The 17893-nt window shown below is 36.2% G+C and overlaps 1 protein-coding gene across 1 annotated transcript; it reads left to right on the top strand.

The window, feature by feature from the left end:
- The first annotated feature begins 3849 nt into the window (after positions 1 to 3849).
- Positions 3850 to 7219, top strand: LOC108779438 (uncharacterized). Its single transcript, XM_018546870.1, has 4 exons — positions 3850 to 3906; positions 4085 to 4390; positions 4966 to 5167; positions 7081 to 7219. The coding sequence occupies exons 2-4, from the start codon at positions 4213 to 4215 to the stop codon at positions 7217 to 7219; spliced, it is 519 nt and encodes a 172-aa protein (XP_018402372.1). The 5' UTR covers positions 3850 to 3906; positions 4085 to 4212.
- The last annotated feature ends 10674 nt before the right edge of the window (positions 7220 to 17893 follow it).

The raw sequence follows: 17893 nt of genomic DNA, 5'->3' as shown, positions 1-17893 counted from the left end.
CATATAATTCCTTATTTTATAGCTTTCTATTTTTACACTCTGTATATATTGTGTGTATTATCGTATTTTAATAAGAAAAATAACGAAGACAAAATTGTAACACTTTGAATATATATTACATTCTGTAATTACAAAGTATTCTTATACTTCGTGTAGTTTAATTTAAAATTTTATTTTATTATATATTTCATAAATATTGTTTTTATATAATTCTTTAATTTCACAACTTGTACTTCCAGGCTTCATGCTTATTTCTACGTCTAGCCTACGCCAGAATATTACCATATTTCAATGAGAAACAGCAAAAATGCAGGGAACATTCTTTTTTTTATTGCGAAATATTCTCCCGGTCATTGCCATAAGTTCATTGTATACATACGATCCCGAAATCGTGCATTTCCGTAGGGAATCCCATGGTGACGCTTTGCCAAATTATCAGAATTTCCGATCTCCGCTCTATACCCCTTTTCTTTTTCCTATTTTAATACAAAAGCGCTGCCATCCCCAGATATAATCCGGAACCCAGCGGGGAAACGCGCGAAAATTATTAGAATAATCGTCGGCGTCTTTATCGACTTAAGCCCGATGCCAACTCGTCCCGAGTGGACATTTCCCAACGAACCGTGCGATCGTAAACGAGATCGTGCCAAGAGTCTCGGTTAGCAGTTAGAGCGGGCGCGATACGCGAGGACAAACGGGATGTAATACCGATGAAACCGCGCCACTAACCCGTCCCCACCGCCCTCCGAAACAACCGGCGACATTCGGAATCCTCGCAAAAATTATCGCACGATATCGTCGATGGAGTTTATCGACGATTTCTTGCACCGATGCCAAGCCACGTGCGATTTTCAGCTGCAATTTCCAGCTCCTCTTTTATTATGTATAATATATAGCCGTAAAACTGTAAGATCGGAAAACTTATTATCGACTTTTCTAAAAATGACAGATGACTAGTGTTAGGTGTATAAATAAGTTTCTGCCGTTTTTTCATCAAAAATTGGGCATTTATTGTGAAAGAACGGTATCTAATGTTTTATTCGAAGTATTGTCCATCGCTAGCCACTACTTTTTCCCATCTTCCGGTAATTGGTGGATTCCACGTCGAAAAAACAAAAAAAACATCGAAACTACGTTCTTTGTCTTCGACGTCAAATTCACCGTTCTTGAACTTTTGAAACCACTCACGGCAACTTCTCTCACTTAAGGCAGCCTCACCGTATGCTTCTACAAGCAATCGATGCGCCTCAGCTGTAGATTTCTTCAAATTAAAGAAGCTCCCGCAAATGACGCTTATTCGGCTCAAAACTCGACATTTTCACACGAAAAAAGATATACGATGCTGATACGAAATCGCTAATATTTCTAGGTTATGTTGTTGCCAGATGTCCAATCTTACGATATGACGTTTTACAGCAGACAATTTTAATCATGACATCCTGGTGGCGCCATCTTTTGTCAAACGGCGGAAACTTATTTATACTCCTAATAAATAAAATTAATTATTAGATCCCTCTATTAAAACATCGATACACGTAGGTTGTTGTAATCGCTAAAAAGTTCCTTGAACATTCGGTCTGTATTTTTATTGCGTATTCCATCACGTAACGCTTGCATTGTGTACTACATACGTAATCGAATTTACAAAGTCTCGACATTTAAAAGTAAGACAGTACGGTCAGAAAAGGAAAGCAAAATGTCAATTCAATTAAAAAGTAGACTCTCGAAAATTTCAAATAACAAGAATAAAAGGGGCTGATGAGAGTATATTCGCTGTTATTGGGGCGATAAAATATAAGATATATTGTAGTAAAAAAAGAACAAAGAAAATTAATACAATTTTTACTTACATTAATTACTAATTAATTTTTACTGCATTATAGCAGCGAATATACTCTCATTAGCCCCTTTTATTCTTGTTATTTAAAGTGTCAATCATTAGGCTATAAATTGAACAATTTACAAATAATGTATCTAGGGTAAACCCGGTATATACGCCGCGTCAGGAAATACGCCTCAGAAGTCAGAAAAAATAGAAGGAGTGGGGATAATTTTCCGTCAATTACTTTGTTACATGCCTTTATGGTATATTAGTATTATGTTATGATTTCAGTTCTTTACTGTTAATATTAATGAAATTATTGCGAGTTAAATCGATTTTTTACTGTAATAAGTATAGTGCCATCATAATTTATAATCTACATATAATGATTATTATAGAGCGTGTAAAAGATTTAGTGGTTATTTTGCAATACATATGTGTAAAGAAAAGTAAAGCATGTTGTATAGCAAAGTGCTTTGCTCCTGTATTGTTTGTTTAATTAGTTGTCATATATATCCCATCTATTTGGGATATATGGCATTTTTAGCGAGCGGGATGCCGCAGCACAGACGCTCTATTTAAGAAGTTTTTGTTAATTCTAACAATTATAGTTTGCATTAATGCATAAATGTTGATGAATCTTAAACGTTTAAAGATTATTTTCAAAAATTTGAAGCTATTTTAAAAGATTGTATTGTCCTATGTGTATTCCAATTTTCATTCTGAACAATAAAAATTGTCATATATCAATAAACAATGCAAGTTACGCCGTCATTTTACATCTTATTTATAGATTATTTGTGATTTTCTTATGAATTATATACGAGTGGCCATATTATCCCCCCCCCTATGGGATAAATGGCAAAAATGCAGGGGTTTGAAAAAGTTACTTTTTAATATGGAAAATAAATTATTTTGGATTTCTAATATTTTTTTTACAGTAGTAGATGATACAAAGTTTTTATTTGTATAATTAATTTGCTTTAAACATAGTAAATAATAATTGATAAATTAAGTTTTCGACAGGTGCGGCGTATATACCGGGTTTACCCTATACGTTTTGTACGAGTATGTTGCAATCAAAAGCCTTAAAACACTCGTGTTTTGTAATAAAAGTGGATTTCTGCATGTGCGTGCTGCATGTTGCAATATCCTTTAAACTATTCGAATAATTTTACATAATTATTATATAATGAAACGGAAAGAATTTCTTCGATACATTCTTTTGTAATGCTTATTGTTCAAGAATGCTGTTTCTCGATTATAAAATCTTTTCGACAAATAAATTTGATATCGTCCCATTTCGAACATTGACATTTTGCTAAGAATTTTGAAAATCGTTTGCAAGGAATTAATGAAAAAATTAGCGATATGAAAGAAATGCTCTCTCGAAACTCAACTGAAATGAGTGTTTATCTGAAAATGCCTAACGACAAGTCAAATCATCACCCCTGATTTCGATAAAACACACGCGATGTTTGCGCCAGCATGCCGACCTTGCCGGGAAGAAGCAAAAGTTATGTCCGCGAAATTTGTTCTCAATAATCTGACGTGAGGAAATCCTCGAAATGTCCGAAATGTTGTAACATGTAACTAGCTTGGATCGAAGGCTTCGGCGACGGGAAGGGGCATTCACTTTCTCTTCGTCGGCATGAGCAACGGCCTCATGCTCCGAGGAACATTCAGCAACAAGTTTTTACTAAAGCAGCAAGTAGACCGCCAGTCCGTAGACCGTAAGTTTTCGACCGGTGCGTTCGAGTCACACGCGAAGTACGTCGGCGAAGTTGAAGTGCGTATTTCAGGTGATACGTGCGTTTGCATGATCGAGCGCGAAAACATTGATATCAGCACGGTGAAGGAATTGCAGCGTATGCGTCTATTATGAATTGCATAATGATGATACTCTGAAATAACAGCAACGGTCGATCTACTCGTGAAGGGGCGACTGGATGATTGAAATTATGTGAAGTGCGTGACTAAGGTTTCATATAGATACGTAGGAAATGTAAAATTTTATTGAAGAAATAAAAAGTCGAAGATATCAATTGAAATACTTTCATACCACGAAGTAATTCATGTATAAGGTGCTTTTTTGCATTATTATGATTTTGCTTATAATTTTGTAACGCGATTATAGGGAAAATGAATTCAAAAAATGAATTAAGAAGATAGGTTATAAATTGTATTGTAAATCTTTTGATTATAAACGGGAAGCTTATATATATGTATTCACTAATATAAAGTATTTTTCGTGTGAAATAGAGAAAGCTGCACGACGGAAAGAAGTACTCACGCACAATAGCGGAAGTTAATCTCAACGACCGTGTCAGTGGAGTCGGTTTCACAACACTATTTACAACAATTAACGAATGTCTTAGATCTACTGCATAATGCAATTGCCGCGAACATTCTTACGTTTTGGTTGCTGTTTTCTGGCATTGGCACTCGTGGCCGGTCAAAACGAGCCGCTCTTCGAAGTTCCGGTACAGCTGATCGGTTTTCCAGTAATTATAGCAAGCGTAAGAATCGTCAACTTCCTCAAGAAGCTCGCTTACGCTTTGAGTCCAGGTAACGTATACAGAAAATATATTTTATAAAATGTAATTTTGTATTTTATATATAGATTATTATTGAAGTGGCGAAAGAGGAAACAATGATTAGCAAAGAATTATTACCAGTATTATGATTCATCGAGCGTGAAAGCAAAAGTATTACATGTCGTAGGCTGTTTGCCTTTTCCGCGGTTAGCTCACGAGATACATGACTTAAATCAACGAACAGCGAAAACGAAAGTGTTCCACTTGTTACAACTTCTTTCTCCGATCACGGAGCCATGTAATGACTCGGTAATTGACTTGAGACTGCTTACCGTTAAGTGAATACGCACGCCACGAGTCAGAACAAAACAAGGCCGTTATGGCAAAATTTTCAATGCTTTACAATTAGCAGACCGCATTAAAACGGAGAATTGAGATTATTGTATTTAAAAAATTTTTGCCACTTGTATGCGCGAGGAAGGGAAAGTTTTGCAAAATTTCCAACTTCATAGAGAGACGAGCAGTTATTAAATTTCGAGCAAACTAAATTACAAGTCTCTACATTATTTCGTAAATCTTTCAAAGGTATTCACTTTGAATTCTTAGATACTTATGTCAGCCGAGTGAAACGAGCACATCCTTTGATATACGACGACGAGATCTTAGATGTTGACCAAGTCGAAAAGAAGCTAGTAGCTGAGCTCGGAAATAACGTTTGCATCTACGAGAAAATTTGTGTCAAGTACGCGGAACGAACCCTTCAAAGAAGAAGTTTGGAACGCGTTCTTAATTGGAACGAGGTATTCAGGTACGATACAAACTGCAATATTACAGCCTCTTATATTTAGTTTGTTTGATAATTTTATTAAATGCGTAATATATATTGAAGATTATATTTGATTAGTATCAAAGAGAGACTATAATACTCGGAAAAAAGTTGAAGAGACGTTGTACGCTCGACTTATTCAGGGAGCACACTATCGTTACATATGCTCTTTCATGATTGCATTACGCAATCGTGATTCTGAAGTTCACGGTTGGAAGAATCTATGTCTCGAAAACAGGTTTCACGGATGAGCATTTTACCTTAATTAGGGAGCACAATCGGTAGAGATTTTTCTTTTAACAAATTCATTAAAACGGCGTAACGAAATATCACCGCGCCACTTGGGTCACATTTCGTGTAACAGATATTATGTAATAATACTTGTTCACTTTTGCAAGACTATGGCATTATTAGAAATTACATTAGAATATTATATTATAGAGATTTTCTTCTATTATAAAAAGATGTTTTTTATTTTTAAAGTGCTAAGTTTCTTAATAAATTTGAGTCTTTTTAGGAAATATTTTGAAGAAATTGTTTTACACAACGTTAAACACATCTTATAAACAATTGCAATTTAAAGTAAATTTTTAAAACTATTAACACGTTAACGCGAATTTTTTAATCGTTTTATATTTTAGTAAAATATTAAAGCAGATGCATTGGATACCAGCCTTATATCATACCTTGACAAATTGTCGAAAAAAAATGTTTTCTAATTGGAAACAATTAAACCTCCGTCTGTGAAGAAGACACGTGACACATAACGCTAATCGATCAGTGAGTGGTCGGGAAGTGTCGTGATGCGTCGTAAAATCATAGTGGCGACGTCAAGATACGATCTACAAATTCTTTAAAAGGAGTGCATCCAGAGATGCTCTCCGTTAATGGCGATAAGATGAGTTTCCTCCTTTCTGCCCTCATTTCTCATGCAGCCCTGGGAGATATAATAGAAATCCCTGCGCTACCGTCTACGCGCTTCGTGCAATCGTTCTCCGTCTTCATGGGGGCTTACACTAAATTCAGTTGTAAGTAACGCCAGGAGCAGATAGCCTTTAATGGTGCCTCTACAGGCGCTCTAATGCATTCTGATAACTGCTTCTCTCTCTCTCTCTCTTCATCGTCACCCTTCATCGTCGATTTCTCTCCCGATCATTCTCGTGTTGCGTTAGTGCGTCCAAGCAAACTGCGTTTTATGACTGCCCTGGTATCTGTAGGTTTGGGGACCTGTCGGCTTATCTCGGGCCTCCATAATGCCCCGCGACTCGAGATAGCGAGCACGTGTCGCCCTGTCTGTCGATGCATCTCTCTCCAAGACGCACTTTGTACCGTGGGGTCTCCTCCCCGTCACCTGCGGCAACCTGCGCGGGCACTTCTCGCACGTAGTAGTTGTAGGAATATTCAAGACGCAGGATACTGAAAGACCGGTAGAGGTGGAGGGAGAGTAGATAAATTGGAGATTGGCGGCAACTACCGTCTAGACGGATTTAACCGACCATGTACGAGGGACGAAGATTGTCCCGGACGCCTTCTCCGGCTAGTCTTGGGGAAAGCGCTCGGCGATAGAAGGATTGTAAGAGAAGTGGCGTCATTAGAAATTAGGAATCCATTTAGAGGAGATAGCGATGTCGCGTAGACAAAAACAATGACGACACTAAGCGTTAGAACATCGTTTGTTTTATAGGTGACGTGACGCAGGATATAACAAATATATATTTAGGCGTAAAAATATTATATTTCTTATCCGCACTCTTATCGTATTTCTATTTTTTCCTCTTTTGGTTTTTTCTCTCTCTTCTCTTCCTGCTTTTCTTCTAATCTCTCTTCTAACGTACATTTACATAACGCAGTAACCAGTAACGTTATCAGTGATTTGAGTCCTTATGATCTTGCAGGGAATACAAGTCGTCATCCAACTCGATGAAAGAAAATTACTTGCTGAGCGTCTTTATGGGTGACGTTATTGGCAGTCCGAAGCTGTGTCACTTATTGGCAAAGAGAGGCAGAGCCTGCGATTATAACTCGTTCGATTAGAAAAGTATTACAATCATTTTATTAAATTATAAATCTTGATGCCATAAACTTTAAATATACTTGCGATTTCAAAATGAACTATAATTTGTTTTTTTTCTTTTCTGTAAAATGTCGATGCATGAATTTGTATAACGGTATTCGTATTCATTTATGTTGATTGCATAAAAAATATAGTTCTCTTTTTATTATTAAACTATTAATCAATTTGATCTTTTAAAATACATCGTAATTTGTTTTTAACAAAAAAAAAAAAAAAAAAGAAATGCAAGTTAAATACAAAAAAGATCGTCATGAGAAACTTATAATTATGTAACATAGCAAATATATAAGTATTTTAATATTTTATTTATATAATTCCAGTATGTCTGTCACTTCATTTTGTGTGATTTCGTATTTCCCCTTCTTTCGTGTTTCTTCAATTCCTATACATCGATGATACAAACAACCCCTATCAACGTACAGCGTTACGTAACATACCCTTGCATGCAAAATTCACTGTTATTATGTGAAAATAAATTGTTTGACATTTAAGGAACCATACATGAATCCTCTTTTCAAAGAGAGTTATTACGAAAATTGTGCCATTTCGTGTTGGGTTCTTTGACAGTCGTCCACTGACTTACACACACGGATGGGAAACGCAGATATGGAGTGAGAGTTGTTTATAGTGACGAGTTACTACCCACGTCTTTCTGACTGAACGGCTAACCGGAGGATCGGTTTCGAAGAAAGTTTCAGTTGGTGCAAAACCTAGAAAGGCGACGATCGTTTGCATTAAGAAAAGAAAGAAACAGTTAAATACGAAATGAAATTATTATACATATAAAAATCGAAATAAATAAAAATTCGTGACGTAAATAAGTTCTTCATTAAAGCACTTTGTACCGTTCGCAAAGAAACATTAATATTACGATAACTTTATACAATATTGTATAATGGAATATTATAAAGTGAAAGTGTTTTAATGTTAGATATATTATATTTAACAGTCTGTTAAAAATCTGTGAAGTGAGCAAATTTTACATCTACCGAGCAAAAGACATTTGTATTTATTAAGAATAAAGATAGTTTACATTTATGCTTCAAAATGATAAGTAAATTTATCTTCGTTTGGTGCCTCTCATATTTATATTTCGAGGCTCACGCCAAACATTTCTCACAATATTTCCAAAGATCATCTGACAATACTCAATGCATTTTTGATGTTCCTCGGAAGATTTACAATGTAACAGATTTATTACGGTAAGTATATTATAGCAAAATATTCTTTATTGGGGTAGAATAAATATCGACAAAAATATTCAAATAAAAATATTTGTATCAAAGAGCGATAAGTCATTTAATTATTATTCACGTTCAATTAATCACATAGATGCATGGATAAACTCGCTATCGATCTTTTTGCTCAAAACAAAGATCAATCGTTAATTGTAGGACGAACAGGTCAAACGGATTCGTCAGATTACGAAGAAAATTCTGATGGATTTCCTTATGGAAATATAATCTTAAATTTACTTAATATTGCCCAAGTTCCATCGGTAGGTTTAGCTTCTATATTTTTAATATATCTATTTCGACAAAAAAGTATATAAAATTTATTTTTCTTTATTAATATATTAAAAATAATTTGGTGTATTAATATATTTTTTAAATATTTTACAGGAATACAACAATGTTCCATTAGATTCTAATATTGGAAATTATCAATTAAGTACGCTGATGAATCCTCTCAATCAATTTGGTAGTCTTGGAACAAATATTGGAACAAATATTTTTAACGCTCTGTCGTCGATCTCGCGCTACGATGATCTGAAATGTGTGCCAAGAATACTCTGTGAGATAGCGAGTGGAAATCCACCGGGAGAATATAAGCAAGCGTCAACAAATAATAATCAGCCATATTTAGGAGAATTTGGAAGAAATGCTTTCACGCAGTTTGTATTTTTTTCATAAAATAAATATAAAATATAAAAATTTTTAATAATACGTATTCCATTAATTGTAATCTATTGTAGTAAAAATATTGCTTTTTACATTACCAGGTGGTTCGCCGGGCTGACACAAGCATCTCCTATATTAAATTTTGCTCGAGCCACCGTTTTAGGTTACAACAGCAATGGAAATCCAGCCATGTGTTACCGCGCGTATCCGAGATGTCCGCGTAATCCCGACAAACTGTTGCATTATCTGAACAATCATAATGGTGGATTCTTCCAGTTCTTCAACAGATACGGACGCGAGGGATATCAATCATCTTACGCATTGCAAGGTAGAGGATTTTTGCCGTAAATTTGTCGCAAGTGATATATTAATATAATACAGACTTTTATATGAATTAAATAACATTCATTTTTCTTAACAGATAATTCGGAATTTTCCGGAGAAAGAAGATGGAACACTCCGCCACTGAGCACCGTCGGAGCGGATCGTACAGGAACAGGCAAGCTAAAGTTCGACATCCCCGTTTCGACAAATCAAAATCGTGGAAAAAGCTTCTTTCCGGGGGAAAATATGTTGGAAAACTCGGGACGAGTAGTTTTTCCAGATTATGAAGACTCGAGCGATCGCCCATTGAAAAGTAGAATTTCTAAGTCCCTGTCAGACATACGAGATTCTGATGTCAATACATTTTCACGAGACACTCCACTGATTTTCCCTCAGGTAAAACTATGTCTTTTTAATCATTGTGTCTATGATTATGTCTACATTTAGAAAAATTAACGAAAGTAAGATAATGAAAGACAAAATATAATGAAAATATTATAAATAATAAGTGATACAACGATTTTTAGATGCTTAATGAAATGGCAAAACATTTTTTTTAGAAATCGGAGGACCAAGCTGGCCACGTTTTACGTTTCATTTCTAAATCTCCGGACTCGGTATCTCACAGTGCCTTTCGGTTCCCACAGTAATTTCTTCAATTTTTTCGTTACAAATAAATGTTCAAATATTTAGGACTAAAAATGTTACACATTTTTGTTTAAAAAAGATTTAATACGTTTCGTACTTAATAATATTATTTACATATTACACAAACATGGACCATAGAGAATGCATACGGAGATTTTTCATGAACTTAGTGGCAATTGTTTAAACGAGTAGAGGACCATATCTTGCAGTTGACTTTATTTAATCACATCTCTCATATATATATATATATATAATTATATAATCGGCTGATATAGACATAAACAAGTATGGGTATTTTTTAAAATTTATATTTCACATTCCATCCCCAAATGGCTCGCAAGAGGCTATATAAACGAGGTGTATGTATAAACGAGAAAGTGAACGAGTCATTCAACTTTTTTTATGTTGTATATATATTCATCCTTTCAATATTATATAGTTATTCAATCCTTTCATCTCCATTACATCACGCTATCGATGTGCATAGTCAGCAAGAGACCAGAAATTGTAGACTCAGCTGGAAATGCAATTTTGATTTGGATAGGCAAGCACCATTCTACCATTCTACGCGACAAAGCATATTTTATCTTCGCAAATTCAAAGGATCCTCAATTCATTCCGCTTCGCCTTGTCTCACAATGAATGAATTTACATCCTTTTCAAACGTACGTTTAAAAAAAAAAAAAAAATCTAATTTTAAAATTAATATCTCAATTAAGTAAAAAATTATATATGTTAAAGTTTCATGAAAATAAATTCTGTTGAAATAAATCGTCATAATACAATTTATTAGTGATTGATCTTATATGGTCTTGAAATTAAAAGTTAAGAGTAAAACACGGGCATCCTGCGGCATTTATACAAAATAATTTCCGTCGCAATAATTACGAGCAGAAAACACAATACAGATGATTTCCGGAATTATGAATTATTCTTGGCATTTACTCATGAAATGCCGTTTCAGACAATATATTTACCGGAAGATTCTTCGCTCGGGTCTATGCTGACATGCGATCCCCCTTGAGCGTAATAATTTTCGATTACGATCATGAATTTTGCAAAAGCAGGGCGATAACGTCTACGAACAGCCGTGTGTATAGCTTTCTCGCTACTGCTCAGTAATTTTAGCCACGTGAGGTCGAAACTCGCTCGACAGGTGATCTCGTACGCGGTTCTTCCTGAAACTCTTCCCATTCATTTGAGGTTTTGCTGTCTGACTCGTGTTTTCTTTTTTTTTTTCGCGTTTCACGTGATGATAGCAACACCTTGCGTTTCTCATATATACTTGCGTGCGTGAACAAATATAGGAATTACTCGACCTGCACAGCCTTAAAATATACATAAGTCTGCAAATGTATATACTTTTCGTTAAATCTGCATTACAGTTCTTTTGACGATGATCACACGAATATTCAGACAGATGATAACATAGATACATGCGGCGAATAATGGTTTAATTTCTCGAGGTTTAAGTATTCAATGTATTAGGTGTACAAAAAAGTTCTGAGCTTTAGATTTCATAAAATTATGTATAAAGGACTCTGGTTACTAAATAAATTTAAAAATGAAAAAAGGGCATAAGAGTCAAAAATTAAAACTAATCTTATACGTCAAATTAAAAAAAAAATTTTTATTACGAAGATAAAATAGAAGATTGATGTTCTTAACAATATATAATATGATATTGACATTAGAATTACATGTTTCGGCTTCTATATCGAGCCATCTTGAGATCTTCAACATCAAAAATATAAAAATAAAATAGATACGCAGTGGATGTTTCAGTTAAGAATTCTCCGATGAATAAAACTTCGACAAATCAACTGTTCTAATGTAGTTGGTCGACTGAATGCAACCTTCATTATCATTGGTTCAAACTATGAAAATTAAAATGCAAAAATGATTTATTAGATTTCATACAACCGAAATAACAATTTATAAATTTTATACATCTTCCCGCCCTTTTGCGGTTTTAAAGCGCTAACATTTGGCCTTCTAAAATGCGATACGGTTTGGCGTTTGATGCACATAACCTCAAAAATCAATAGTGTTCACGATGGCAATAACAAAAGAGCATATTCGATTTTCCATCCACTTTGCGTTTCATCTGAAGAAAAATGCTGCTGAAGCCACTGCAATGATTTGTGCTGCATATGGAGAGAACGCTGTAAGTCATGTTACATGTAAAAGATGGTATCGAAAGTTTCGCCAAGGAGATTTCAGTCTTAATGAATATAAACTCTGCGCAAACTGAAAAGGAGCTTGCAGAACAGCTTGGCGTTACGCAGCAAGCGATTTCCGTTCATTTGTTTTTGAATAAAGATTGAATTTTACAAAAAAAGCTCAGAACTTTTTTGTACACCTAATATATAAAATATCTGAGAATTTCACATGCGTTTTGTTTTTAATTTTAAAGAGCTACGCAAAAAAATTGTTTTTTTAAGAAAAAATTACTTTCAAAGAATCCATCGTTTGTAAAAAAAATTCGTTATTAAAGTTCCTAAAGAGAATACCCCAAGTTACAATGCTTGTCATTTTTTTTCCGTTTTCGGCGTGAAATGTTTGTCACGCGGGCTCGCAGCTGCAAAATTCACGTATGACTTTCTCCAAATAGCGGCTCGCCGCTCGGTGACGCTGTAGAGAAATAGAACGCGCAACGTCGAAAAAGCGACGGCAGACAACGTGTAATTATTTTATCCTCTCTGGCGTGTAATTTGGGGCGTGCACTACGCTCGTGAACTCGCTGACTCGATGCAGGGGGGAAAACGTAGAAATGGTGTAGCCGGAGTCCACGGCAATGCCGTAGCCCAGAGGGGCGTGTGCCTTGGACAGGACCAAGTGGGGTGCAACTGACAGCGGAAGACAATTAGCCTTCTGATACATCCAATGTCGCGTGATATGTTCCATGGTACGTAGGAACTTTACAAAGATTCGTTTCACGCATCGCAACGCGTGGGACAAAATACGGGAGGCAACGGAGATCGTTGATTCATAATAATCTGTTGCACGAAGAGCATATAAAACACGAAGTCATGCAATTAATAACTGACTCAAGTATATTATAAAAGAGAGTGGTCTAAATCGGACCTATTTGCAGTTATTGTTCTCTACAAGGCGTAAATAAAGTCGGATCATAAAACCAATGGTGCCGTTCGAAAGATCATTTCATTTTGACGTATCTCTTATTTGTGTCGAATTATAATGGAAATGTAAAAATGCATTTTTCGATCCGATTTTTATGGACTTTTAGATAGAATTTTAAAATATTTTAATTAAATTTTGTTAGTATATTGAATAAAAACGAGCGATTTAAGACTCAAAGATAAAAATACAGTTTATATTATTAGAATTAAAATCAATAAAAAATTCCATCAATCTGAGTCTGATGACACACGATATTTTATTGATTTAGTGTTCCTTAAGCCGTAATCACACTATAGCGATTGTGCGATTGTGATTGACGATTGAGGATTATTTCTCAACCAATCGGAACAAAGCAATCGGTGACTGCTTTGCTCTGATTGGTTGAGAACTAATCCTCAATCGTCAATCACAATCGCGCAATCGCTAGTGTGATTACGGCTTTAGACCAGATCTAGTCGGTTGATTACCAATACTACAACCTGCAGGTTGTGACGAACCTTCTTTCTTCGATGAATTAAGCTTACTCGTTTTTTAGTGTTTTTTGTATAGGTCCGATTTGGATACGGGTTCTTTCAAACTATTGGAACAAATTTTACAATAAACCGCAAAAGTAATCACAAAACTCTTGATATTTTTTAATTCTACACTCTTTAATTATCTTAAATCAATTATCGCTCAAATTTTTAACATCCTTTAAATAATGATTAACAAGGATTTTCCTTTTTAAAAAAATTTTTACATATTTGCGTCTATCCTATGAACATTATGACAGAGTACTGCCAAACTACTGTCACATGTTCGGTGTCTTGTAAGGATTTTACATTACAAATAGCACGCAAATCTGCTTAACCGTATTTATTCAAATTAAAAAGGTCCGATTTGGAACACAGTCCGATTTAGGACATCCTCCCCTATCATGTCTGATTTTAATAATTAAGAAAAAAAAATTTTGGTAAAGAACTCTAATGTATCAGAATTTTCGTGTGACATCACACAATTTTGATTTGAAAAAGATCAATAAAATTATGTATAAAGAACTCTTGTTAATGAATAAATTAAAAAATGATTAAAGGGCATAAGAGTCAAAAATTAAAACTAATCTTGTATGTCAAATTAAAAAAAATTTTTTATTCCGAAGATAAAATAAAGGTTGATGTTCTTAACAAAATAATATGATATTGACATTAAAATTACATGTTTCGGCTCCTATATTGAGCCATCTTCAGATCTTCAACATCAAAAATATAAAAATAAAATAGATACGCAGTGGATGTTCAAATCAACTGTTCTCAGTCGACCAACTACATTAGAACAGTTGATTTGTCGAAGTTTTATTCATCGGAGAATTCTTAACTGGAACATCCACTGCGTATCTATTTTACTTTTATATTTTTGATGTTGAAGATCTCAAGATGGCACAATATAGAAGCCGAAACATGTAATTTTAATGTCAATATCATATTATTTTGTTAAGAACATCGATCTTTTATTTTATCTTCGGAATAAAAAATTTTTTTTAATTTGACATACAAGATTAGTTTTAATTTTTGACTCTTACGCCCTTTATTCATTTTTCAATTGAAAAAGATCGTTGAAAATGACGCCAAGGGGGCATAGTAGCAGGTTGTAACAGGTTTAGCGTCAGGCGAGGATACGATCTGCGACTTCGTCGTCTATGCCATAATCTCGTGCCTATTAGCGCGGCATTATTTTCCGTGGTAGACATCAAAGAGGATTTCCCGCGGGCTCATTGTATCGCGACGATAATTCCTCGTTATTAGCAGCCGCCGTCGTCGGGGCGGTTGGTCTCATGTCGGCTTACCACACCCCAAGTGCCGAAACAAATCCTCCCGAATTGGTAGTGCCGATGCAAAGGAGGTTCTCTACGACGCATAACGCAATAGCTCCGACAAAAGGATCAGACCGGCGGGGAGCTGCGGGGAGATGGCGATTGTGGTGGCTAATCCCCGTGAAAAATGCGTTGCAGGTGGACGAATCCACCGTCGTCGTCGCCGCCCGCGCCGCTCAGGTGAAGCCGTGCTGGGGAAGAACTGAGTTTTTCCGACACGAAGGGTGGATTAACAAGATATCCCTGCTGATCTCCGAACAGTCCACTCAGAAAGTGAAATTTGCGGGGGTTTTCTGAATTTGCGATGAGATCGAACGCAGCCGACGTAACAAAGTAAGAAGAAAGACGTGCAGAGAGAAAAAGAGAAATATATAGGAAATATAGTATTTCTTTATATTAATTAAATTTTTTAAGCGAGAAAAATAAAACCTGTACTTTTAATAAACCGATTCCCTTTAGAGTACATCAACTGTTTCATTAAATATTATTGTTCGCGTGATTAACGTGAAGAAAGTTTGCGCAGTTTGCGCAAGATAGATGTGTGCGTTGGCTACAATCAGAGTCTGTTAAATCAAACCCTAGTAAGCAGCTTTAATGGTTCGTGATTTAATCAGGCTGTAGTAGCTACTACGTTCGAGTTGGCCCGAAAATAAGACATAAATTCTCGAATACACCGACCTATCGCGCGCGGCCATAAAACACTGCCGCGATCTTATTTAGCCGTATATTTTTCCCCACGAGCGGCTCACAATGCCCCAATATCTTTACCGTCGCAATATACCACGGGGCTATCCTTTTCTTCTCGATGGACTTTTCAATTCGGGGCATCGGATCTTTGTCACCGGGACCGAGAGGACGCCAATTCGCCCGCAACAAAAGAACCGCGCGCCGGCGACCGTAGATCTACGTTGAAAACTGAATCCCCGTCGTCCCCTTCTTTCCCTTCCGCCCACCCGCCAGCCGCTTGATGGACAGAATAATTCGGTGAGAATGAAAATTCATGTCCTTCGGCGATCCTTCCTATATACCGCGTGCGATTCGCGCTGGGGTCTTCGAAAGCCCGTGAAATCCTGACGCACTGGTCAAACCACCGGATAAGTGGGTGTCTGACGGTACAAAAGAAAAGATACCCTCTACCTTTCGCTATCACTGTCCACCAGATTTTCCTTATCCCTCGCAGATACGTGCCAATTGTTGGCAAAACGAATGGTCAAATTCGTAGTGATAAATCGATATAGGCGTGACATTATTACACTCCCTAAATAAGTTGCCGCCGTTTTCTCATCAAAAATTGGGCATTCATTGTGAAGGAACGGTACCTAATGTTTTATTCCAAGTATTGTCTAGCCACTACTTTTTCCCATCTTTCTGGTAATTGGTGGATTCCACGTCGAAAAAAACAAAAAACGTCGAAACTACGTTCTTTGTCTTCGACGTCAAATTCACCGTTCTGAAACTTTTGAAATCACTCACGGTAACTTCTCTCACTTAAGGCAGCCTCATACCGAATGCTTCTACGAGCAATCGATGCGCCTCAGCTGCAGATTTCTTCAAATTAAAGAAGCTCCCGCAAATGACGCTTATTCGGCTCAAAACTCAACATTTTTACACGAAAAAAGATATATGATGCTGATACAAAATCGCTAACATTTCTAGGTTATATTGTTGTCAGATGTCCAACCTTACGATATAACGTTTTACAGCAGACAATTTTAACCATAACATATGGTGGCAACATCTTTTATCAAATGGCGGAAACTTATTTATACTCCTAATAATAATATAAAAAATGATAAATGCCGTAGATAGAAGTAATTAAAGTTTCCTTATATATACATTCACTTGACACCTCTTATGATATCTCACGATATTTGTCACGAGTCTTTTTAAAAATATTTTTACTACTGGCAATGTCTGTCACGCGCGTACAAACAAAGATTACAAAACGTCAATTCTCCAGTCGATGCACCAAACCACCGACAGTTACCGCCGTTAATGCAGACGATCCTCCCCCGTCTTTAAAAAACCACTTTACCCGGCAGATCAGTTTTCAAATCGTTCATAAATAATGAATCCGGCTGCGGGTTGTACCGTGCAACGTCAGTCAGGCACGCTGATTGCAGCATTGAGGACACGTGTCGCGGATCAATCGTCAGACGCGTGTCAGTATTTTCGTATCATCGCCGAAGGGTGCTCGTCTCTTTCGTTCTCTCTCCACTACCTTTTATCCCGTCAATTCTCTTCCTTCGTATTCGACTACTTCCTTCTTCTTTTATGTCGTCGCCCCTGCTGCCTCGAGTTTGCACGCAAAGCCAAACGAGTGTCGCAGGGAAAGCCAAACGACGACGTGCAGAATCGAGTTTTTTAAAGCGACCAGACGACGCTTTAATGCGACCGGGATTATGCGGCTGGACCGAAGCTACGGATTTTACTCGAGATCGTCGAGTAAGGGGCGTGCAAACAGAGGTCTAAGAACATCCCCCCGGTTCGTCACGTCGATCGCCTGTCAGCTGCTGGGATTTGTCGCTTTTTAATTAAAAGAGCTGATAGAGTTTAGATGCGGATATAAAACCGCGTAAAGTAAGTAAAGTATGGTAAAGCACAGTGTAAGAATTACGCTGATGATTCAATTTTTTAAAAATATAAATGATGAGAAGGCTTTTTTACAAAATAAATTTCGATAAACAATTTTAGTGAATCGTACAAAGTTATTTTCTTATCGAAATTTTTGCTCGACAATCAGTTTTAAAAAATTATCATTGAAAATA

The sequence above is a fragment of the Cyphomyrmex costatus genome, unplaced genomic scaffold (assembly GCF_001594065.2).
Source record: "Cyphomyrmex costatus isolate MS0001 unplaced genomic scaffold, Ccosl1.0 scaffold6, whole genome shotgun sequence".
Classification (NCBI taxonomy): domain Eukaryota; kingdom Metazoa; phylum Arthropoda; class Insecta; order Hymenoptera; family Formicidae; genus Cyphomyrmex; species Cyphomyrmex costatus.
This window is presented reverse-complemented; position numbering and strand designations above follow the sequence as displayed.